A 25,239-nucleotide genomic window follows, 5' to 3' on the forward strand; every position below is an offset into this window, starting at 1 on the left:
TGTAAACCTTTGACGTTATTAGTTTCTGAGGAGAAAAAAACCTCACTTACATAACCTACCACCCCTCGCCTGGCCCTCACTCCCCTCTCCCCGTTGCCATCACTCACTCTCCTCTGGTCCTCACACTTCCAGTGAGGGCTGCTTCTCCAGGTATGTTAATATCAGTGGCAGATTAGTGTATTCATTAAAGGCTGCTCCAAGCCACACAGCAGGGCCTGGCCCCCTGCCCTGGGGACCTGAACTCCCATGAGCCCAGAGCCGCCTGGCTGGCCTGTTGTCCTCCACTCTGCTGAAATGTGCTGCTGCCACAGGGACACTCATGTGGGCTGCTGGAGAGCAATGTTAGGACAGAAGGGCCTCTACACAAGGAACCATATTGATACTGCACAGCACTGAGAAGGAACATTTGGTTCTCCCTTCTTCCAAATCCTCCCCTCTGAAAGTTACCCTTGGATGTTTTGTCTGCAACATGTGACTACAGAGATGCAATCCAAGCGGCCCCAGCTCCCAAGCAGCCCCAGCTCCCAAGCAGCCCCAGCTCCCCAGGCTGGCCCGGGACTAGGTGGTGCTTTATTACACGCTCCCTCACTCCTCCACCTCTTGGAAATGTTTGCCTGTTTGCTTTCCTGCTTGAAGAGACTGGGTCCTTACTATATCAACTCACTTAGTCTGGATACCAAATCCTAGTAATTAAAATGAAATGGGGTACAGTATAGGCTTGAAAAACTATTTTCACTCAATGCCTGATGGCTCTCCCTGCTCTTGTCTTTCTTGTGAACCCTCTCTCTGAGGTTTAAATAGGTTGGTTTCCTCCCTGTCTTAACTTTCCCCTCACACACCACTTTATGCTCAGGCTTTTCACCCACACCAGAAAAACAATGGCAAGTTCCAGAAAGTACCTCCCCTTTCTGATAATGTCTAAACATTGAAACAGTAGAGGGACAAATCAATGAGTACATTACGAGCCTTCCCAAACACATTTTAGCATACTGTTGGTTTGTTACTCTGTAGCATTGACTACTATACCTTGTGTCAGTTGGCTTGTCCCAGAAGGTCAGTGCTGTGTTGAAAGAAGCGCAGTAGGCTACCAGGAGAGTGGTTTGAGTGTGAATAGATGGAGCCCCTGTTTGAATGGAGTTTGAAAGGTCACTTTAGCTCTGTACACTGTAGTTCCATTAGGGGAATTATTGCAGTGGGGGCACATTCTACTAACTGAACTGGACCAGACAATGTTGACTAGTTGTCATGGAGCACACCTTGGTACAAAAGTCCTCTTTCAGGAATCTCAGGGCCACAGGTGGCATTCTCTTTAGTTTAAGAGAACAGCGAGAAGGCCTTGGAAGAGTCACATTCTAGCTATTTTGACAACTGTTAGGTATTAGCTTAATGTAAAATTAGATACAGTGATAGAATGATCTGTTCCTGGTGCTGCTTCAAATCTCTCCTAGGTGAAGCTGGAGGACACAATTTGTTTCTTTTCTGATCTTCATTTGTGAAGACTGAGCATTAATCTGACAGTCTCGCCTTCATTTCTTCCCTCTCCATTAATGCAAACAGTCCCTCATGTACTGCTTAGCCACCTGGGCAGCGAATCAGGTACCAGGACCATAGGTAGCAGCCTCGGCTGCGCCGGCCTGCCATCTACGCCTACAGTGCTCTGCCCTCCCCACCCTGTTTGCCCATCGCTGGTTGCCAGCTCACATTTTAGCCATCCTGTCAAGTCTTTCTGATTTGGCGCCATAAGATTTGAAGCATGACAGATGGTCATTATTTTGTAAGATTTCTTTTGTCTCTCTAAATGTGTGGTTTGAGAGAGTGTATGTCTGTTTATCAGGTAAAATGGTTGTCGTCTGTTTGTTGCGTTCTTCTTTTTCTCTTCTGCACAGATGGCCCTCAAATCTCTTGTGCATGCTGCATTCTCATATTGGCCTTTCCTATTTATTCATTTTTTCTCCAACAGTAAAAATGAATTGGAACTCGACCTAATCAGGCAATCTATTTTCTTTGAGGGAGAATAATGAACACTGGGTAGGGATTCAGCTCAGACATTTCAGGCCCCAACCACTTGAATTAGATGCATATATTCATACTGTACATTCTGAAATATGGTGTGAAATCCAGTATTCCTGCTTAGCCGATATCATTCTACTTGATCCTAACTGAGGTAAACAGTATATTGTGATCAAGTTATTGAGTCTTTAGGTTATTAGACTTCATTATTCTCCCTGGGCTGCAGACCACCCCATCTTGAATTGGGAATGTTGATGCATTTATGATTGTGGTATGATCACCAGCATCCTACCCCTAGCCACATTCCCTAAAGCAAGCTACCCCTCCCCCAAAACATTCCTACACATATAAACAGCCAATATCCTCATACCTGACTTCTTACTGTAATTGCTCTCCTCTTTCTCTCTTGTCTGTAGTGCCCACGGCCAGTATGACCCGGCTGGTGCGTTCTCGCACCCACTCTGCCTCCAGCATGGGCTCTGTGGAGGGCACCCGTAGCCGCACCCACACACAGCTAGAGGGTGCCACTGCCGCCGGCCCGGCTGTTGAACAGGCCAGGCCACAGACCATGGAGGTGTCCTGCTAAAGCACCATGCCCAGAAAACATCCTCCTCCCTCCTTCCCTCTCTCACTTTTTTTCTCCCTTTCCCATGCTCAGTCAGAGAGGATTGGAATCCAGAGGGGGCATCTGAAACGTGTTCGGAAAGATCATTTATGAAGCAGTCCGGTCCTCTGCTGTGTTCACTCTCACTGTTTCCTGTTGTTGTCTATCTATCATGCCTTTCTGTGCATGACTGCGGTGGTACGGCAACCTGAAAGTCAGTAAGCAGCCGGGCGATGCTGCTTTTCTGGTTACCTATTTCTTGTTTTGCTGTCTACCGCCTCTCTTTTTTTGTGGGTTTTTTATCCTTAAGATATATATGAGCTATATTTGTATTTATAACTACTATTTGGATCAGTGTGTCAGTTTAAAGAGGAGCGTTTGGAAAAGCATCAGGCGTTTTCTCTTGCAAAGTACTCTTTAAGACATTAGGTTCCCTGTTTTTCTCTTTCTCCCTCAGAGGTCTTCCTCACCTTGTGTGCAGATCAGACCAAATCACAACATCCCTCTCTACCTCCTCCTTAATGGTCCATTCCTAAATCAGTCTCATGCAGACTCACTTGCACACCTTTCCGACTACTTACAAAATCTCTTTATTTCAGTGTTTTTTGTAATTGTTATTATGTTGTGATTTGTGAAATACCTTTGCTTTCCTGTATTGCAAAATTATGTGATAAACCCACTCTTGTTCTGTACCTTTATACCAAGAATATCTGACAGCATGACCCTGTTGTAGATGAAACGTAAGGAAGGTGTCTGTAAAATTGCTTTTGTTTAGATGTATCTAGAAATAGTTACCTTGTGGTGTTATTGTTGATTTTTCTCTTTCAAGCAATTCAATTTATTTGAAATGGCAGGCAGGGTTGTTGATACCCCCATTGTTACTGACAGGCAGAGAAAAGAACCACCATTTCCTGTAGTTTATTTAAAGTTCAGAGCAATCACTTGATAATGTTCTAAGTCAGAGAACCTAAACTAGCCCACAGCTCAGTGAGTTAGGCGTTTAACTGTGTGCCAGTTGAGGTACAGATAACATGACTGCCTCCTCCCTTGTATAAAACATTCTAACTGGAAGCAAGTCATGTTTTCCATTCTAATTCAATAATGACGGGGTGAAAACAGCAACTGAAAACAGACTGTGGATAGTGTAATAAACTGTTATTATTAATATTATTGGTCATTTTCTCTGTTTTTTTTGCGTTTCTCTCTGATTGTACTACAGCTTGGGTGAGCTTGTGGTGATAATGCATTGTGCTCTGTCCCCATAGTATGGGTGTGTGCTGTAAGTCATACTGTCTGCTGACTATATACATTTGTACTGATAATAAAATAAAGCTAGAAGTTGTACATTACATTTGACTGGACTTCCTTCCGTCACTGGCCTGTGTATTTTCTCACTTGGTAAACTAGCCTAATAGCATGTGATTTGAAACCTAATCTAGCTAGCCTTATAGTGCTAGAAGTAGTCGTCACACTGATCAGACCATTGCTTAAAGCTAGAATCCTTAGTTGCTACAAAAATGAATGATGGATATACCCATTGATTCTTGAAGAATATAACTTATGAGCCTCGAGAGCTTAGTTCAACTGTCGAACCCCATCAGAACCCAAAATACAGTTGAAGTCGGAAGTTTACATACACCTTAGCCAAATACATTCAAACTCAGTTTTTCACAATGCCTGACATTTAATCCTAGTAAAGAATTCCCTGGCATAGGTCAGTTAGGATCACCACTTTTATTTTAAGAATGTGAAATGTCAGAATAATAGTAGAGTGATTTATTTCAGTGTTTTATGTCTTTCATCACATTCACAGTGGGTCAGAAGCTTACATGCACTCAATTAGTATTTGGTAGCATTGTCTTTAAATTGTTTAACTTGGGTCAAATGTTTCAGGTAGCCCTGCACAAGCTTCCCACAAGTTCTGCCCACAAATTCTCTATGGGATTGAGGTCAGGGCTTTGTGATGGCCACTCCAATACCTTGACTTTGTTGTCCTTAAGCCATTTTGCCACAACTTTGGAAGTATGCTTGGGGTTATTGTCCATTTGGAAGACCCATTTGCGACCAAGTTTTAATTGATGTCTTGAGATGTTGCTTCAATATGTCCACATAATTTTCCTCCCTCATGACGTCATCTATTTTGTGAAGTGCACCAGTCCCTCCTGCAGCAAAGCACCCCCACAACATGATGCTGCCACCCCAGTGCCTCACGGTTGGGATGGTGTTCTTCGGGTTGCAAGCCTCCCCCTTTTTCCTCCAAACATAACGATGGTCATTATGGCCAAACAGTTCGATTTTTGTTTCATCAGACCAGAGGACATTTCTCCAAAAAGTAGGATCTTTGTTTTTATGTGCAGCTGCAAACAGTAGTCTGGCAATTTTTATGGCAGTTTTGGAGCAGTGGCTTCTTCCTTGCTGAGTGGCCTTCCAGGTGATGTCGATATAGGACTCGTTTTACTGTGGATATAGATACTTTTGTACCTGTTTCCTCCAGCATCTTCACAGGGTCCTTTGCTGTTGTTCTGGGATTGTTTTGCACTTTTCGCACAAAAGTATGTTCATCTCTAGGAGACAGAACGTGTCTCCTTCCTGAGCGGTATGACTGCTGCATGGTCCCATGGTGTTTATACTTGCGTACTATTGTTTGTACAGATGAACGTGGTACCTTCAGGCGTTTGGAAATTGCTCCCAAGGATGAACCAGACTTGTGGTCGAGAATTTTTTTCTGAGTTCTTGGCTGATTTCTTTTGATTTTCCCATGATGTCAAGCAAAGAGGCACTGAGTTTGAAGGTAGGGATTGAAATACATCCACAGGTGCACCTCCAATTGACTCAAATGATGTCAATTAGCCTATCAGAAGCTTTCTGGAATTTTCCAAGCTGTTTAAAGGCAGTCAACGTAGTGTATGCAAACTTCTGACCCACTGGAATTGTGATACAGTGAAATAATCTGTCGGTAAACAATTGTTGGAAAAATTACTTGTGTCGTGCACAAAGTAGATGTCCTAACCGACTTGACAAAACTATAGATTGTTAACAAAACATTTGTGGAGTGGTTGAAAAATGAGTTTTAATGACTCCAACCTAAGTGTATGTAAAATTCCGACTTCAATTGTATAAGCTTATTTTACTCCAATGTTTGTAAACAATGTAAGTCTAAACAAACACTCTATATCTTCAAAACATGGTTAAAACTATAATGTTGTTATTGTGGATGGTCAGTCCTTATATCTATAGCTCTGAGTTTGATTTGAGTGGTTCCATCGTTCCAGGCCCATCCCTCAGCTTATTTCTTTTTTTATACCAAAACAGGCAGGTGCCTACTTTGTTATTGTTTCAATTAAGGACTCTAGCTTTAAAGAGAGTCTACATTTTTGATTATATAGCAGTCATCACTATGGAAATTAACATGGCTACACCAGTTGTGAATGTTATGAAGAGAAAACGGATTGCTCAGCTCTTTGACCCACCCAACACCCTTTACCCGAATGACAAAAAATATGAAGCTCAAAAATTGCTGTGACGTCAATTCACGCATCTGTGTTTTATACCATGGCTCATGCAGATGCTGCAAAACAGTACATTTGCACAGAGCTGGTGAATCTCATCGCAATTGCTGATGACTCACTGATCAAGTCATTGATGTAAAATGTCTCAGAGTCTGTGTCGATTACTACTGCCACACCGACAGCTCACTGCTGCTACTCCCTGTTTATTATCTATGCATAGTCACTTTACAAATGAACTTGACTAACCTGTACCCCCGCATATTGATTCGGTACCGGTAGCTCCTGTATATAGCCTTGTTATTATGTCATCTTTTTTTGTTCGTTTTTTATTTGTTTTTTTTTACTTTAGTTTATTTAGTAAACATATTCTTAACTCTATTTCTTGAACTACATTGTTGGTTAAGGGCTTGTAAGTAAGCAGTTCACGGTAAGGTCTACACCTTTTGTATTCAGCGCATGTGACAATTTGATTTGATTTATTGTTGAATACAACCTTTCTTCCTTTCTCTTTGTGCCTCCCTTTATCTTTGTCTTCCCTCCCTCTTCATCTCCCTCTCTTCGCTCTGTCTTTGAAAGTTCAGGTCTTGTTGAAACAGGAAACTGAGTGTCTGAGTAAGAGGTGAATATAAACCCCCCTCCTCTCACATCTCTCCACTCAGATGTACTACAGAGCACTCTGCTGTGCTACACCTACAGAGCCTCCATCTATCACCACTGGCTCCTTTCCCCATTGGAACATCACAGAGGAGGAGAACACTCATTCTCCATTGGTGTCTAAAGGACTCTCACACAGATTCTCAAACACGCACACGTCATACTCACATTACACATGTGAATGTTACCAGCAGTGTGAAACACCCAGACCCACTGGACTCGACCTCTGGGCCTCACTGGGTTATACCTCTATCCCTGCGGTACTCTACAGCTCTGACATCAACTCATTCCACAGCATCAGAGTGCTGCTGATCGTCACCAGAGCCACAACAGGGCAATGCTGTGAGTATTAACTCTTTTTGAAGCTGTCAAGTCTAATTGATCTCACTGTATTTAATGTACATGTAAAAAGTTGTTGTTTTTTTCGACCCTGATTTAACTCATTAGAAGCATGTTTTTTTGCTTTACGAGAAAGAGGACAAGGTCACATAAATATATATAGGACAAACTGATCTTATATGAAGACTTTATAAATACGTCTTTTAAAATGTTTATTGTCCAGCCAGATCTATTTCCTGACTCCTGGTTGGCAGACTGCTGTGGTTGATAATGGTCATCTGTTCTGTATGTTATAATGGAACATTAGATGATTCCTTGTAGCTCAATTGGTAGAGCATAGTGCTTGCAACACAAGGATAGTGTGTTTGATTCCCGGACCACCGGTACGTAAAATGTATGCACTCAATGATTGTACTACATGAAATGTTCAACTTGGGCAATAACACACTGGTACTGAGAACCGGCACCTCACATTTTCTAATGCTTGAGTACTGACACTTCTTATAGAATATTGGCTTAGAAATATGGCAGATTTCCAGCACCCAAAATGAGTACTGTTACCTTTTTTTACCTTTAACACTTGAACTAGTTTGCACGTTAAGTGCATTCGTGTTTACATCAGTTAGAGAGTGACACACAAAAGACTGCATGTTCAATCATTATGTATTCAGATGAAAGTCCCTTATTTTCCTTGCCAACCAGCACTGTTGACACTCCAGCAGCCCATGTGTGAAAACAAGAATTTGGTTGGAAACTAAAGGGTGTTCAGAAGAAGTGTGGTTTTCAACTTCCTCCCTCCCTTTGTTCAAGTTATCGCTGATCCAGCTTTCTGACAATAAATGGAGAAAGAAATGACATACAGGGCTATTTGAAATGCCCTTAATAGTGTTTGTTTTGATATATGTTATCTGACATAAGTTACAATGAATTGTGATTGATGCAACAGTACATCAAGAAGACATGACGCCCACCCAGATGTACCTCAGTAACCAAATGGGCTACTAATCCATACCTGTGATTCCCTCCAGCCCCTAGATTTCTCTGGTATCCCTTCCATAAGAGCTCCACATCGCCATGGGCATTGGGCCCAGTAAAGAGCATCAGGGATCCAGCACTCATGCAGCCTTGCTGGGCCATGAAGAGCTCGCTGAGCCGGTCATACTGGGTAAGGCCTGGGCTCTATGTCAGATTGAGCACAGGAAAGGATAAGGCTCTGGGCAACAAGCCAGTACTAGCATATCTCAGATGGGCAGTGTCCCCAAGGGTCAATGGCTCTGGGTTTGTCTGGACTGAAACCTATAGGCCAGGGAATTGAAAATGTGCACGACAGCTAGGTCCATTTTAAAGGACAATCACCGGATGGTCTGCATCTGATGTAAATGTATAGATCAAAACAATGTGACCAATATAATGATGAAAAAATGTAGTTAGTGTTTCTGTACATACATGGTGTTGGTGATTAGCCCCTACATTAAATGTCACCGTAGTTAGTGTGCAGAAAAGAGAAAGAAAAAACAAGCCTACTGGCCTGGTCTTCTGTTAAACCACAAGAGGTGTGAAAAGAAAAAAAAGCAAGAAGCGAAATACCTATATTTAGAAGTGGTGTGACCAGGTGACACACTCTGGACTCTGGGGTAGACGTAACATAGTAAATGTAAATCTATGACACTCCAATTTGTATGATATGTTACATTTTGTATGGTATGAATTAATTTGTGGATGTCCATCATCCATTTCATATGACATGTTATGAATTACCATTCATATAATATGTTACATATTGTAATTCGTACAATGTTGTAACGACGTTCTTCGTTTGTTGAGAGAGAGTCGGACCGAAATGCAGCGTGGTGGTTACTCATGTTCTTTAATGAATGAATGGTGACGACACATTAAATAACTAATAAATACAAAAACAACAAACGGAACGTAAAACCTAATTACAGCCTATCTGGTGAAACTACACAGAGACAGGAACAATCACCCACGAAAGACAAAGCGAAACTCAGGCTACCTAAATACGGTTCCCAATCAGAGGCAACGAGAATCACCTGACTGTTGATTGAGAACCGCCTCAGGCAGCCAAGCCTATACAACACCCCTAATCAGCCGCGATCCCAAATACTCCAAATCCCAATACGAAATACAATAACATAAACCCCTGTCACACCCTGGCCTGACCAAATATATAACGAAAACACAAAATACAATGACCAAGGCGTGACAAATGTGTTATGAATTGTCTATGAGACCAGGCTGGGTGACAAAGAAGTCCGACTTTTTGAGCTGTCACTCAAGATGTTAGTTTATGAAGATCGCAGTAATAATTTGTAATCATTTATTTTTTGTAACTTGGAAAGGTCTAACCATGAATACTCAAGTGTGAATTGAAAGCATAAATGTACATGGTTTTTTTATTTTTTATTTTATTTTACCTTTATTTAACCAGGCAAGTCAGTTAAGAACACATTCTTATTTTCAATGACGGCCTGGGAACAGTGGGTTAACTGCCTGTTCAGGGGCAGAACGACAGATTTGTACCTTGTCAGCTCGTTTGAGGTTCTTATAGTAGAGTCAGAGTGACAGTCATTTTCCTTGTCTCTGTATTGTCCATAGAGAGCAGCAGGTATGTGGTAGTGGCCCTGTATAACTATCCCACTGGACATCCAGCAAACAGCAGTATCCGTGCGGGAGAGAGAATCAATGTGCTTTCAGAGTAAGAAACCATACCCTCTACCTACAACTACCACAATTACTACTACAGTTATTACAACTGTACTGTGCTTTTTCTATAAAACCTATGTATCTCTTTTATGTGTTTCTGTGAATGTGCATGTCTATGTAGCGAGGGGGAATGGTGGAAAGTGAGATCCTCTGCCACAGGCAATGAGAGCTACATCCCCAGCAGCTACACAGCCAGGGTGTACCACAGGTGAGTCTGCTGATCCATCTGACTATTCTCCTTTGGAGCTCTATTTACATGGATCTGTCTTTCTATTTCTAACTCTTTCTCTATTCTCTTTCCCTAGGTGTCAGTATGAGGGTCTCAGCAGAAAGAAGGCTGAGGAGCTCCTGTTGCTGCCCAACAACCAGACTGGCTCTTTTCTGGTCCGGGAAAGTCAAACCCGCCCTGGTGAGTTTAGTTCACAATCAAATGCTAACAAGAACAGGGAAAGCAGCTTAATGTTGTTACTGATAAACCCGGAGGGATACAACTGAAGTATGGTGTACATGATCCAATCTAGGTGCCCACTCCCTGTCAGTGCGTAAGACCAGTGACCAGGACCGTTGCTCAGTCAAACACTACCGGATCCAACAACTGGAGAACGGCTGGCACTTCATCTCCCCCTGCCTCACCTTCCCCACCCTCACAGCCCTAGTGGACCACTACTCAGGTCAGTAGAGGTGGTTCAAGCGTATACAGCAGTTTAGAACATGTTGAATGCTGTAGATACAACTTTTCAAACCCTTTTGTGTCCAACCCACACATTTGAACCTCTGTACAATGAGTGGTGGAAAAGGCACCCAATGTGTCATACTTGAGTAAAAGTAAAGATAGCTTAATAGAAAATGACTCAAGTAAAAGTAAAAGTCACCCAGTAAAATGCTATTTGAATAAAAGTCTGAAAGTATTTGGTTTTAAATAAGTACTTAAGTATCCATGGGCTCCCAAGTGGAGCAGCGGTCTAAGGCACTGCATCTCAGGTGTCACTACAGTCCCTGGTTCGAATCCAGGCTGTAACACATCTAGCCGTGATTGGGAATCCCATAGGGCGGCGCACAATTGGCCCAGTGTCGTCCTGGTTTGCCCAGGGTAGGCAGTCATTGTAAATAAGAATTTGTTCTTAACTGACTTGCCTAGTTAAATAAAGGTTAAACAAAATGCAATTGATAAAATATACTTAAGTATTAAAAGTATAAATCATTTCAAATTCCTTATATTAAACAAACCAATATTTTATTTACAGATAGCCAGGGGCACACTCCAACACTCAGACATCATTTATAAACAAAGCATGTGTGTTTAGTGAGTCCGCCAAATCAGAGGCAGTAGGGATGACCAGGGATGTTCTCTTGATAAGTGTGTGAATTGGACCATTTTCCTGTCCTGCTAAGCATTCAAAATGTTACTAGTACTTTTGGATGTCAGGGAAAATGTATAGGGTACAAAGTACATTATTTTCTTTGGGAATGTAGTGAAGTAAAAGTAGTCAGAAATGTAAAGTACAGACCCCAAAAAAACGACTTAAGTATTTTTTTGTTTGTTGGAGGGTTACTTTTTCTCCCCAATTTCGTGGTATCCAATTGGTAGTTACAGTCTTGTCTCATCTCTGAAACTCCCATATGGAGTCGGGAGAGGCAAAGGTCGAGAGCCGTGCGTCCCCCGAAACACATCCCAACCAAGCCGCAGTGCTTCTTGACATAATGCCCACACAATGCCCAATCAGGAAGCCAGCCGCACCAATGTATCGGCGGAAACAACGTGCACCTGGCGACCGTGTCAGCGTGCACTGTGCCCAGGCCGCCACAGGAGTCGCTAGTGTAAATTGGGACAAGGACATCTCTGCCGTCCTAACCCAGACGACGCTGGGCCAATTGTGCGCCGCCCCATGGGTCTCCCGGTCGCGGCCGACTGCGACACAGCCTGGACTCGCATAGCGCCTCTCGGGAGGCCCGACTTAAGTATTTTGACTTAAGTACTTCACACCACTGTGCACAGGTAGCAGTGGGTTGAAAGCTGGGGGCATCTTCAGTCATTGTACTGTAGTATTCATGTGAAACCTGAGTTGCAACAGACTGATTTATGTTTCCTTCCAGAGGTCACTGATGGGCTGTGCTGTCTGTTGGGGGAGCCTTGCTTCATCCAGGGGTCCAACAGCATTCCTGTGGCTACTGGCCCAATACCCATGGCCGTCAGGAAGTCCACCCTCAACTGGAAAGATGCGGACAGGTGAGGTCATGTACTGTTGTCGTAATAAGATGCCAGTCTCTGTGTATGCATGTCTGCCAATAAATATATTCTTTATCAGCATTTCCTCACTAATGGGTTTTCTCTCTGTCTGCAGCTCCATGATTTTTGGCAAGGTCAATGAGGATTCCCTGGTGAGTGAGGGCCTGAGAGAGGCCATCAGTTCCTACCTCTTCATGACAGGGGACTGCAGCCAGAAATGGGACAGCTGAGACTGGAGCTGTCCTTAGAGAGACAAATAGTGAGATACACAGACTAAAACGGAGAGTAAAATGGAGCAAGGAGCTTACCTATTGGGGCAGAGGGTACCTGAGGACCATATCATGTGGCCATGAACCTAGTGGATCTTGAACATTGTTGAGGGAACTGGGATTCACAACTCAACCACTGCAGACAACCATTGTTCTCAAAGCTATGGTTGTCAAGTGCTCACATTGCCAAGCAGATGAGGCCCATATTTGCTTGGATTCATGATCAGAAGACATTTTTAGATCCTGGAGGCAGACTAAAAAATACTTTACAGAAATAAGGGAGTAACTGTGCCCATCGGAACACAGTGTTCTAAAGAGATCATGCATTCAAACTGATTACAGGTTGCAACATGGAAAAAGTGTCCGGAATGAGATGATGATCCTCACTGTGTCAGATTGTGCATGATCTCTAATGTTAAACTAGAACAATAGGTCTAAAGACAGTGACACGATATGTTGCCATTTATTATGGTTTTTGAAAAGCTGCTAACTTCATGATGAAATGTTCCATTCAGCCTTACTCGTGATTCTAAGTAACCACAGCTGATTGCAATGTTCCTTACAGAAAGTAGTGTGATAGTGAGGTATACAGCCCTATATATGAAAGGCATAACCACCTGCATGTTTCAAATAGATCCCCTATCATCAGTAAACAGACTATTTGGTTGGTTTTGTTGAGCTACCTTGAAAAAAAGGAAATGTTTGTTGTATGGGTTTCCTGTCCTGAACAGAAACACCTTTTAGCTGTTGCTTGTTCTCCACCGCACCGCAGTATAACTTTGACACAGGATATGGTCAAGGTGCAGTGGAAAAAAATATAGTGCGGCAGAAACAGCAGAAAGTTATGATTTGTGCTGAAGAGCATCTCAAAGCTATGTGTAATATTTAAGCAATAAGGCAAGAGGGGTTGTGGTATATGGCCAATATACCACGGCTAAGGGCTGTTATTATGCAAGACGCATCACGTAAACGGATTTAGAAAAGTACAAATAAATGTTTCATTCCCATGGTGTACGGTCTCATACCACAGCTTTCAGCCAATCAGCAATAAAGGGCTCGAACCACCCAGTTTTTAATATGGTATAAAACACTTAAATGTTCTTATGTGGTTTCATCAACTGAAACAATAGACTGTATACATTATGTGCTCAATATTGAGCTTTGTGATCAATACAAGTTGTGGAAATGTTTTCTTTACTATCCTACATAAAAAAAAAATATATATATATGTTTTTTTCAAATCAGAGAAGTTTAAACAAATAACCAAATGCAATTTAAAGAAGATTGAGTGGAAATTGCAGTATCATACTGTAGCTTGTGTAACATCGCTGCCTGCTGGAGGAAATGTGTAGGTCGACAGGTTGCGGAAGACTTCAGCACCCACGACGCACGCGTCATGTCTATTCAATTTACTTCCTGTTAGCGATCCCTAGTGTGTGTTGGTGTTGCATTTGATAATTTAATCAGTGTTTTTAGCTGTTATCCTAGCTATACCTCGTTTATTCATGCTTAGGTTGCTGTGCACTATTTTGTGCGTAATTCACGTTTTTACATTGATCAGCAATGCGAAAGGACAAGAGTTTACAGAGCTGGAGATGGCACACTACAGGTACAGTAATGACAATCTAGTGACGTTAGCTAACAGACGTGTGATAAAAGCCTAATGTTATGTTGTAACTCTCAAACTCTAGGCGATATTATCCCTTCTCCCTACAGTTTTCAGGCATTGGCTAAGCCCAAGACTAGCTCATGTGAACTACAATCTCGATGCTGTGTTTAAGGTTTCGTCGGATTTCGAAAGATTATCCTTCAAATAAAAAATATTCGACTGCTTCCATCCGACGAAACTACACTTCCCGAGTTACGTTTACACACCGATGTTCGGAGCACTCGATATAGCTAATCAGCACAGGTGGTCGCTTCTTGTTTTAAGTCTGTTTTCATAAACAAGTGCTGTAACGTCGAGATATGGCGGCGTGAGAATACTAACCATATCAAGGGTGTGACGCGTGTTCATGTCCAGATTGAGTATCTGGTCTCTTAACAAATCCCCTGTACAGAAGATGCCTTTTAAAACACAAATCAAACGAAGTGTTTTATGCACATGCTGAAATTAGAATGCAAGGCAGTGAATGAGAGAAAACAGACGGGCTGCTAGCGTCAATGACATCGTGCGCTTGAATTTAAACTAAACAAAAATATAAAAGTAACATGCAACAATTAAAAAAATATTTTACCAAGTTAAAGTTCATAAAAGGAAATCAGTCACAATGAAATAAATTCATCATGCCCTAAACTATGGATTTCACATGACTGGGAATACAGATATGAATCGGTTGATCGCAGATACCTTAAAGAAAGGGCAGGTGCTTGGATCAGAAAACCAGTCACTATCTGTAACACACTGTTGTACACTTCGTCCAGAGCATCCCAAACATGCTCAATGGGTGACATGTCTGGTGAGTATGCAGGCCATGGAAGAACTGGGACATTTTCAGCTTCCAGGAATTGTGTACAGATCCTTGTGACATGGAGCAATCAATGCATTATCATACTGAAACATGAGGTGAAGGTGGCGGATGAATGGCATGACAATGGGCCTCAAGATCTCGTCACTGTATCTTTGTGCATTCAAATTGCCATCAATAAAATGTTATGTTCGCTGTCTGTATCTTATGCCTGGTTTTCTGATCCACGCTCTTAACCTTTTTTAAAGGTAGTCTATGACCAACCGATGATTATCTGTATTCCCAGTCATGTGAAATCTATAGATTAGGGCCTAATTTATTTATTTCAATTGGCTGATTTCCTTATGAACTGTAAGTAAAATATTTTAAAATGTTGCATGTTGAATTTCTATTTTGTGTTCAGTGTAATTCCAGCGTGTACGTGCTCGTTCACACATGTAAAACATTATTTTATTTTTTAAATCCGCTTTTCATTCGATTTGGGCTTTAGTCTAGTAAATTGTGTAATGGAACCGAATCGTGATCAAGGGCTAGGATTAGTCATAGGGTTCCGCTTGATCTGCTCTTTTAACACCTTGTCTACTTGGGTTTGTTCTTTCCTGACAGGGAGAAAATCAAGTCCATGTTTTATCATGCATACAACAGCTACTTGGATCATGCTTATCCATATGACGAACTGCGGCCCCTGACCTGTGATGGCCAGGATACATGGGGCAGGTATGACTGTTGCCTCTGCAGTTGTTTGACAATAAACCAATGTTGTAATTTCCTGTGAATGACACAGCCAAGATTAATACCTGGACAATCAATAGCCCAAACCACCTGAAACCTCAGTGTTTTCCACTAGCACCGGCTGTCCTATACACTCATTTTCAGCCGGGTACTTTTTCCACTTAAATAAACTAGGCTACTTTTCAATTCGCAAGTCTGGAGAGAAAAAAGTCAGCCGGGCCCACTCCCGCTAGAATGAACTATATCAAATATTTTGGATATACTGACACGATACATGTCTCTCTGCCCTACCAATGGGAGTTGTCCACAAAGCGGCACAGCTAGCTCCCTCCTATCCTTTCTTTGGATTGTTGGATACATCTCATTATTGTAATCCTTTTTTGAATATTCTTTGAGGGTTGTTGATGTCAACCGCCTGTATTCAATGGATAGAGATGCTGTGCTACTAGCCTCAAACCATGAATATGCATAGCCATCTAGAGACAACTACGATATTGTGTTTTTTCTCAAGGTTTCCGGGATGTCACGTGTCCTACTTATATCAGTACACTCATAACAACTTAAGCATTATGAAACTTCTATTTGATCAAATAAGCCATACATTTTTGGGTTGACCAAATTCAACACTCTCATTGACCTCCATACAAAAACTCCTTGCTTTTTGTGCGACACAACGGGAAAAATGCAACCTGATGGAGTGAGACAGATTTTCCGCCGAGTTGGGCCTCTCTCTTCCTTGTCCTCTCTGCGATGCCATGGACATACTATGTAGTTGTATGATTTATGCATCTCCTAGTGATCTATTTATTGGACAGGCACCTGCCTGCACAAAGTGAGAGATGACAGGGAAACACTGCTGGTTTGACAGTCTGCTGTCTGTCCTGCCTCCCGGTACCTGGGTGTGTTTGTGCACATTAATTTATTTTATTTTGTGTGTTTCATATGCAGCTACGAAGTGCTGGCGCACAAGGCTTACTGTGATTTGATTGACTAACGGCAAGCTTGACTAGTTTATAAATGCTGTCGAACTGACTGATAGACTTTAATCAATCTCATACATCCTTGCCATTCATAAATCATACAACTACCTAGTATGTCCATGGCATCGCATTGGGACAAATAAAATACAGATCTTGTTTGTATTTTCGATATGAAGTCCATCAGGCCCTGCCAGACAGTGACGTTAAAGTAAGTGACTCGTCAGTAGCTGTTGATTTGGCTCCCTAGTTTGCATACTTGTAGTTTTTTGGGGGCAACTATCTGCAGATACAGTATATTCACACCCCTTGACTTTTTCCAAAATGTGTTACATCCTTAATTTAAAATAATCGATTTAAATGTAGATTTGTTTTGTCACTGGCCTACACACAATACCCCATAATGTCAAAGTGGAATGATGTTTTTAGAAATGTTACAAATTAATTAAAAATGAAAAGCTGAAAGGTCTTGAGTCAAGTATTCAACCCCTTTGTTAAGGCAAGCCTAAATAAGTTCAGGAGTAAAAATGTGCTTAACAAGTCACATAAGTTGCATGGACTCACTCTGTGTGTAATAATAGATTTTAACATGATTTTCTAATGAATTCCTCATCTCTGTACCCCACATATACAATTATCTGTAAGGTCTCTCAGTCGAGCAGTGAATTTCAAACACAGGGAGGGAGGTTTTCCACAGACCAGGGAGGTTTTCCAATATCTTGCAAAGAAGTGCACCTATTGGTAGATGGGTAAAAATAAAAACTGAGGATGGACCAACATTGTAGTTAGTCCACAATACTAACCTAGTTGACATGGTGAAAAGGAAGGAAGCCTGTACAGAATAAAACATATTCCAACACATGCATCCTGTTTGCAACAAGACACGAAAGTAATACTGCAAAAAATGTGGCAAAGCAATTCACTTTTTGTCCTGAATACAAAGTACCACTCTCCATATTTTCATAGTGGTGGCTGCATCATGTTGTGGGTATGCTTGTAATCGTTAAGGACGGGGGAGTTTTTCAGGAGAAAACGTAAACGTAATGGAGCTAAATACAGGCAAAATGCTAGAGGAAAACCTGTCTTAGTCTGCTTTCCACCAGACACAAGGAGATTAATTCACCTTTCAGCAGGACAATAACTTAAAACACAAGGCCAAATCAACACTGGAGTTGCTAAGCAAGAGAACAATTTACCTAGAGTGTGCGAGTTAGAGCTTTGACTTAAATCTACTTGAAAAAATATGGCAAGACCTGAAAATGGTTGTCTAGCAATGATCAACAACCAATCTGACAGAGCTTGAAGAGTTTTGAAAAGAATAATGGGCAAATGTTGTACAATCCAGATGTGGAAAGCTCTTAGCCTTATTCTAAAATGTATTAAATTGTTAGTTTTTTTCCCACTCAGTCTACACACAATACCCCATAATGACAAAGCAAAAACAGGTTTTTTGAAATATTTGAAAATTGTTTTAAAAAATAATAATAAAGGAAATCACATTTACATAAATTAAGTATTCAGACCCTTTACTCAGTACTTTGTTGAAGCACCCTGGGCAGCGATTACAGCCTCGAGTCTTCTTGGGTATGACGCTACAAGCTTGGCACACCTGTATTTGGGGAGTTTCTCCCATATTTCTCTGCAGACCCTCTCAAGCTCTGTCAGGCTGGACGGGGAGCGTCGCTGCACAGCTATTTTCACGTCTCCAGAGATGTTCGATCAGGTTCAAGTCCGGGCTCTGGCTGGGCCACTCAAGGACATTCAGAGACTTGTCCTGAAGCCACTCCTGCATTATCTTAGCTGTGTGTTTAGGGTTGTTGTCCTTTTGGACAGTTAACCTTCGCCCCTGAGGTCTTGAACACGCTCTGGAGCAGGTTTTCATGAAGGATCTCTGTACCTTTGCTCCATTCATCTTTCCCTCGATCCTGAATAGTCTCCCAGTGCTTGCTGTTGAAAAACATCCCCACACCATGATGCTGCCACCACCATGCTTCACTGTAGGGATAGTGCCAGGTTTCCTCCAGACGTGACGCTTGGCATTCCGGCTAAAGAGTTCAATCTTGGTTTCATCAGACCCAGAGAATCTTGTTTCTCAATGGTCTGAGAGTCCTTTAGGAGCCTTTTTGAAGAACCCCACAGAGGAACTCTTGAGCTCTGTCAGTCACTATCGGGGTCTTGATCACCTCCATGAACAAGGCCCTTCTCCCCCGATTGCTCAGTTTGGCTGGGCGGCCAGCTCTAGAAAGATTCTTGGTTGTTCCAAGCTTCTTCCATTTAAGAATGATGTAGTCCACTGTATTATTGGGGATCTTCAATGCTGCAGAAATGTTTTTGGTACCCTTCCACAGATCTGTGGCTTGACACAATCGTGTCTCGGAGCTCAATGAACAATTCCTTCAACCTCATGGCTTGGTTTCTGCTCTGACATGCACTGTTAACTGTGGGACCTTTTTATATAGATAGGTGTGTGCCTTTCCAAATCTTGTCCAATCAAACAAACAAAAAAACTGATCGACTCCAATGAAGTAGAAACATCAAGATGATCAATGGAAACAGGATGCACCTGAGCTCAAGTTCGAATCTCCAAGTAAAGGGTCTGAATACTTGTGTAAATAATTGGCAAACATTTCTAAACCTGTTTTCGCTTTGTCATTATTGGGTATTATGTGTAGATTGAGGATATTTCATTTAATCCATTTTAGAAATGAGGCTAATGTAACAGAATGTGGAAACGGGGAAGGGGGCTGAATACTTTCCGAATACACTGTATATGGTATTAGATATGGATATAGGTCTACTGATTTAATCAGTGTTGACAATAGTAAACTGCTGCTTTCTGTGTAGCAAAGCCCATGGTTAACACCTGCTTAATTCTTCAATCATCCATGTATTGCAAATAGCTAAGAAAATGCCTTTTAAAAAGGAAGCTTGAAGCCTGTGGGGTCAGTAGTTAAACATGTATTTTTTTTTAAATAAATTACATGCTGCAATTCACAAACAATTGCAAACACTTGTTGAAATTCTTTAACTAATTAAACTGTCATTCTATCTCTTCTCTTAACATGTATGTACCCAGAACTATTCTTTTTATTTTAGAAAAAAGTGCCCATCACACAATTTGGTAGATAAAAATAACAAAAACGGGAAAAAAAAATTCAAGCTCCTTTGGGCTATTTACTTAATTGTTCTCTTTTAATACATAATTTGAATAACATTCAACTGTGGCAATTCATATCTTGCAGTAAAACATTTCAGTCTCGATAAGACAGGTTAAAACTTCTTAGGGCTGCAATCCCGTTAACGGGATTGATATGACAACAGCCAATGAAAGTGCAGAGCGCCAAATTAAAAAAACAGAAATCTAATAATTAAAATTCCTCAAACATACATGTATCTTATACCATTTTAAAGGTAAACTTGTTGTTAATACCACCAAAGTGTCCGATTTCAAATAAGCTTTACAGTGAAAGCACCACAAACAATTGTTAGGTCACCGCCAAGTCACAGAAAAATTCTGCCATTTTTCCAGCCAAAGAGAGGAGCCACAAAAAGCACAAATAGAGATGAAAATGAATCACTAACCTTTGATGATCTTCATCAGATGACACTCATAGGACTTGATGTTACACAATACATATGTTTTGTTCGATAAAGTGCATATTTATATAAAAAAGATCTCAGTATACATTGGCGCGTTATGTTCACTAGTTCGAAAAATATCCTGTGATATTGCAGAGAGCCACATTTTACAGAAATACTCATCATAAATGTCGATGAAAATACAATTGTTAGACATGGAAATATAGATACACTTCTCCTTAATGCAACCGCTGTGGCAGATTTCCAAAACACTTTACGGAAAAGCAAACCATGCAATAATCAGAGTACAGCTTTCAGACAACAAAGCAGCCAAAAAGATATCTGCCATATCAGGTAGTCAACAGAAGTCAGAAATAGCATTATAAATATTAACTTACCTTTGATGATCTTCATCAGAATGCACTCCCAGGAATCCCAGTTCCACATTAAATGTTTGATTTAGTTCGATAATGTCCATCATTTATGTCCAAAGAGCTACTTTTGTTGGCCTGTTTGGTAAACAAATCCAAAGTCATGAAGCGCGTTCCCTAGTTGCAGGCGAAATGTCAAAAAGTTCCGTTACTGTCCGTAGAAACATGTCAAATGATGTATGGAATCAATCTTTAGGATGTTTTTAACATAAAACGTCAATAATGTTCCAACCGGAGAATTCCTATGTCTGTAGAAATACAATGGAACGAGAGCTAACTCTCTCGTGACTGTGCCTCAAAGCCTGTGGCAATCTGCCAGACCCCTGGTTCAAACAGCCCTTATGAGCCACCACCTCACAGTAGAATCCACAAACAAGTTTCTAAAGACGGTTGACATCTAGTTGAAGCCTTAGGAAGTGCAACATAACCAATATCCCACTGTGTATTCAATAGGGGCTGGGTTGAAAATTGACCATCCGCAGATTTCCCATTTCCTGTTTGGATTTCTTCTCAGGTTTTTGCCTGCCATATGAGTTCTGTTATACTCGCAGACATCATTCAAACAGTTTTAGAAACTTCAGAGTGTTTTCTATCCAATACTAATAATAATATGCATATATTAGCAACTGGGAATGAGGAGCAGGCTGTTTACTCTGGGCACCTTTCATCCAAGCTACTCAATACTGCCCCTGCAGCCATAAGAAGTTAAAGGTTTCATGTTGTCTTACTTAGAAAATAGTCTTGATCATATTGTCCTAGGCAATATCCCCCCCCAAAAAAACAATACACTGAATTCATACATTCAGTCTTTTAAATTGTGAATGCAATACCACAGCACACTTTTCCAATCTGAGATGTAAATTCAATAATTTCGCAGTGTATTGACTTGACTATGACGTTGCACCTCTCATTTCTTTTCAGTGTTTCACTGACTTTGATAGATGCCCTGGATACATTGCTGGTATGCACCTTCTTGTCATCATTATCTTATATTAAGTTTGTCATTCAACACCTGTGACAATGAGTTACTAAATGGTCTCCCAATCTTGTTGCCTCTTTGCTTTTTTCAGATTCTGGGGAACCACACTGAGTTTCAGCGTGTGGCAACTCTGCTTCAGGACACTGTGGACTTTGACATCGACGTCAATGCATCTGTTTTTGAGACTAACATTCGAGGTGAGATTACAGGGAATAGGTTCAAATTTAAGCTCTGAGAAAGTGTCAAACAATGCTCTTGTCTAGGAGATGTATGTAGGCTTTTAGCTGTGTTTGTTGGTTGTAACTGAGCTGGGTTTCTGTCTGCAGTGGTGGGTGGTCTTCTCTCGGCCCACCTGCTGTCTAAGCGTGCTGGGATGGAGGTGGAGCCTGGCTGGCCTTGTTCTGGACCCCTCCTCAGGATGGCTGAGGACGCAGCACGAAAACTCCTCCCTGGTGAGCCGTCTACATGATTTGATTTATTTTATTATTGCATCTTCCAGATGCCCAGGACACACATATGCACACTAACATATGGCTCTGACATTGCATTTTCCTGGCTCTGTATATGACCCGACTTAGGCTCACATTTTCTTTTCGTCTGCAGCGTTCCAGACGCCCACAGGGATGCCCTATGGCACGGTGAACCTGCTTAGAGGGGTGAACCCTACAGAGACCCCTGTCACCTGTACTGCTGGGGTGGGCACCTTCATCCTGGAGTTTTCAGCCCTTAGCCGGCTCACTGGGGACCCCGTATTTGAGGACGTGGCGCGCAAGGCCCTCCGGTCACTGTGGAAGACTCGCTCTGAGATAGGACTGGTGAGTCGGCAAAAAGAGCTGCCGATTTAGTCCTGTGACAATCTGTTTTATGCTGTCCTCTTGTGATTTGTGTAATATTCATACAGTAGATTTATTGAAACATTTAGATTGCTTGGTACACTTTGTCAGACCCAGTGACCTAGGAGCTGTTTCCTTTTTTCCAGGTGGGGAACCACATTGATGTGCTCTCCAAGAAATGGGTGGCCCAGGACGCAGGTATAGGGGCCGGTGTGGACTCCTACTTTGAGTACCTGGTGAAGGGCTCTATCATGCTACAAGATGAGGAACTGCTATCAATGTTCTTAGGTATTATTACTAGTTTATCATCAGACCACTTGATCATGCAATTTTACATTGCAAGCACATTAGTAATAGATGTTTATATTTTTGGGCATCCACAGAGTATGACAAGGCAATTAAAAACTACACCAAGTTTGATGACTGGTACCTGTGGGTCCAGATGCACAAGGGAACGGTCTCTATGCCTGTTTTCCAATCACTGGAGGCCTTCTGGCCAGGGCTACAGGTAAACTACATTTCTCATTTTGCTTATCTACTGTATTCCCTCTTAACCGAGAAAATCTCATTTGTTTGTGTGAATGTTTCAGAGTTTGATCGGTGAGCTGGACAGTGCATTGAGGACTTTCCATAACTACTACACAGTGTGGAGACAATTTGGAGGACTGCCGGAATTCTACAGTATTCCACAGGGGTACACTGTAGACAAGAGAGAAGGATACCCTTTACGGCCAGGTACCAGACAACCTGCTCACTTACAATAGTGCATAAGGGTCATACTGAAGATTTCTTGGTATTTGTATTTTGCTCCTTTTCTTGTTTCAGAGCTGATAGAGAGTGCCATGTACCTGTACAAAGCCACTGGTGACCACACCTTTCTGCAGCTCGGTCGAGATGCTGTGGAGTCCATTGAGAAGATTACACGGGTCCCCTGTGGCTATGCCAGTGTGAGTGGTTTACGCTCCTCAAGACTCCGCTGGATAGCAAATACTTACTTATGACTAATCAGAATGTTCCGTACAGAAGTTGTTTGTGATTGAGAATTGTTTTGTTTTACTACCTCCTCCCTCAGGTGAAAGACATCAGAGATCACAAGCTGGACAACCGCATGGAGTCCTTCTTCCTGGCAGAAACCATCAAGTACCTCTACCTCCTGTTTGATCCAGATAACTTCCTTCACAACAGTGGCCTGGACTTTGAGCTGGGCACTGGCCCCAGTGAGGACTGTGTTTTGGGGGCAGGGGGTTACATCTTCAACACAGAGGCCCACCCGCTGGACCCTGCTGCCCTTCACTGCTGCAGCCGCAAGCAGGAGGAACGCAGAGAGCTGCAGGACATCCTCCTTAACCTATCAGAGCCCCTCCCCAGTCCACAGGATACCCAATCACAGGAGACAGACAGTGAGACCGAGCCACCTATCATGGATCCTTCAGAAAGTATAGCACTGAAGCCTGGGAGCAGGAGGAAAGCCCCTCTCCTCTCCTGCCCTATGCAGCCCTTCAGCGCACGGCTAGCTGTCATGGGTCAAGTCTTCACAGACGGCACATGACATGGACTTACAAATGTTTTCACTTTTTGAAGATTACACTTAAAGATGGAATCCATCTCGCCTCTGTCTGCCCCACGGTCGTTTTTTGTTTTTGTCAATGAAGCAGAGATGGGGAGCAGATATTCTATGTATGATAGTAACAGGATATACAGAAAGTTTGAGCTACTATTTTCATTTTACCCATAGACCAGTCATTACACTAATGCTAGTTAGCATGGGCTCGCGAAACTACCTCTAACTTCCTTCTTACTGGACACAGAAACATAAACATGGTGTTGACGAGTTCATGGGAATCTGGGGAAGTGGATAAAGGGCATCATTGCCAAAATCCTGAAGTATCCAGCTTTTAACTGAACACTGAAAATGAAAGATGATTTACTGTGGTTTTCATTCTACAAAATGCTTTCTGATTCATGGCATTGCCCTTGGTTTCTGAAATACATTGTAAAATAGGCATGTGGTTAGGAAAGGTATGAATAAATAATAGTATGCATTAAACATTTTCATACTCAAGTGATGGAACCAAGGATGCATATAAACTCTTGATTACTGAGTGTATTCGGAAAGTACTTTTCCACATTTTGGTACAGTACAGCCTTATTCTAAAATTGATTAAATAATCCACACACAATGCCCCATTATGACAACGTGAAAACAGGTTTTTAAACATTTTTGCAAATGTATAAAATAAATAAGAAAACCACACCTTTTTTATATAAATCAAAATCTTATTTGGCATGTGCCGAATACAACAAGTGTAGACTTTACCGTGAAATGCTTACTTACAAGCCCTTAACCTACAGTGCAGTTCAAGGAGAGTTAAGAAAATATTTACCAAGTAGACTAAAATAAAAAGTAATAATAAAAAGTAACACAATAACGAGACTATGTACAGGGGGCACCAGTACCGGGTCAGTGTGTGGGGGTACAGGTTAGTTGAGGTAATCTGTACATGTAGGTGGGGGTGAGGTGACTATGCATAGATAATAAACAGCGAGTAGCAGCAGTGTACAAAAAGAGTGGAGGTCCATGTAAATTGTCCGGTGGCGATTTGATTAATTATTGAGCAGTCTTATGGCTTGGAGGTAGAAGCTGTTGAGGAGGCTTTTGGTCCTAGACTTGGCGCTCCGGTACCGCTTGCCGTACGGTAGCAGAGAGAACAGTCTATAACTTGGATGACTGGAGTCTCTGACAATTTTATGGGCTTTCTTCTGACACCGCCTATTCTATAGGTCCTGGATGGCAGGAAGCTTGGCCCCAGTGATGCCGAGCAGTTGCCATACCAGGCAGTGATGCAACCAATCAGGATGCTCTCAATGGTGCAGCTGTAGAACCTTTTGAAGATCTGAGGACCC

General features: G+C 41.9%; 3 protein-coding genes across 10 annotated transcripts in view; all 3 read left to right on the plus strand.

Annotated features, from left to right (window-relative positions):
• ndrg3b (ndrg family member 3b) overlaps positions 1-3,963 on the plus strand; it is a 63,682-nt gene extending 59,719 nt beyond the window's left edge. For 4 of the 8 annotated variants that reach the window (XM_020506349.2, XM_020506351.2, XM_020506354.2 and 1 more), the window contains 2 exons: positions 1,558-1,596; positions 2,427-3,963. In XM_020506349.2, coding sequence (XP_020361938.1) covers positions 1,558-1,596; positions 2,427-2,596 — 209 coding nt within the window. In that variant the 3' untranslated portion in view covers positions 2,597-3,963. The remainder of the gene's footprint in view (positions 1-1,557; positions 1,597-2,426) is intronic. The other 4 variants (XM_020506355.2, XM_020506353.2, XM_031794197.1 and 1 more) reach the window with 1 other exon arrangement.
• Positions 3,964-6,699: 2,736 nt separating this feature from the next.
• On the plus strand, positions 6,700-13,526 carry LOC109908007 (src-like-adapter 2). The gene is made up of 8 exons (XM_020506357.2): positions 6,700-7,119; positions 8,145-8,281; positions 9,733-9,832; positions 9,962-10,048; positions 10,146-10,249; positions 10,362-10,511; positions 11,935-12,067; positions 12,183-13,526. Exons 2-8 carry the CDS (start codon positions 8,191-8,193, stop codon positions 12,295-12,297), a joined length of 780 nt encoding a protein of 259 aa, XP_020361946.1. The 5' UTR covers positions 6,700-7,119; positions 8,145-8,190; the 3' UTR covers positions 12,298-13,526.
• Positions 13,527-13,736: 210 nt separating this feature from the next.
• Positions 13,737-24,397, plus strand: edem2 (ER degradation enhancer, mannosidase alpha-like 2). Its single transcript, XM_020506356.2, has 11 exons — positions 13,737-13,945; positions 15,411-15,521; positions 21,445-21,484; positions 21,594-21,699; positions 21,829-21,954; positions 22,106-22,317; positions 22,482-22,623; positions 22,719-22,843; positions 22,926-23,070; positions 23,161-23,282; positions 23,408-24,397. Exons 1-11 carry the CDS (start codon positions 13,842-13,844, stop codon positions 23,882-23,884), a joined length of 1,710 nt encoding a protein of 569 aa, XP_020361945.1. The 5' UTR covers positions 13,737-13,841; the 3' UTR covers positions 23,885-24,397.
• The last annotated feature ends 842 nt before the right edge of the window (positions 24,398-25,239 follow it).

Source organism: Oncorhynchus kisutch, linkage group LG17, assembly GCF_002021735.2.
Source record: "Oncorhynchus kisutch isolate 150728-3 linkage group LG17, Okis_V2, whole genome shotgun sequence".
In the NCBI taxonomy this organism is placed as follows: domain Eukaryota; kingdom Metazoa; phylum Chordata; class Actinopteri; order Salmoniformes; family Salmonidae; genus Oncorhynchus; species Oncorhynchus kisutch.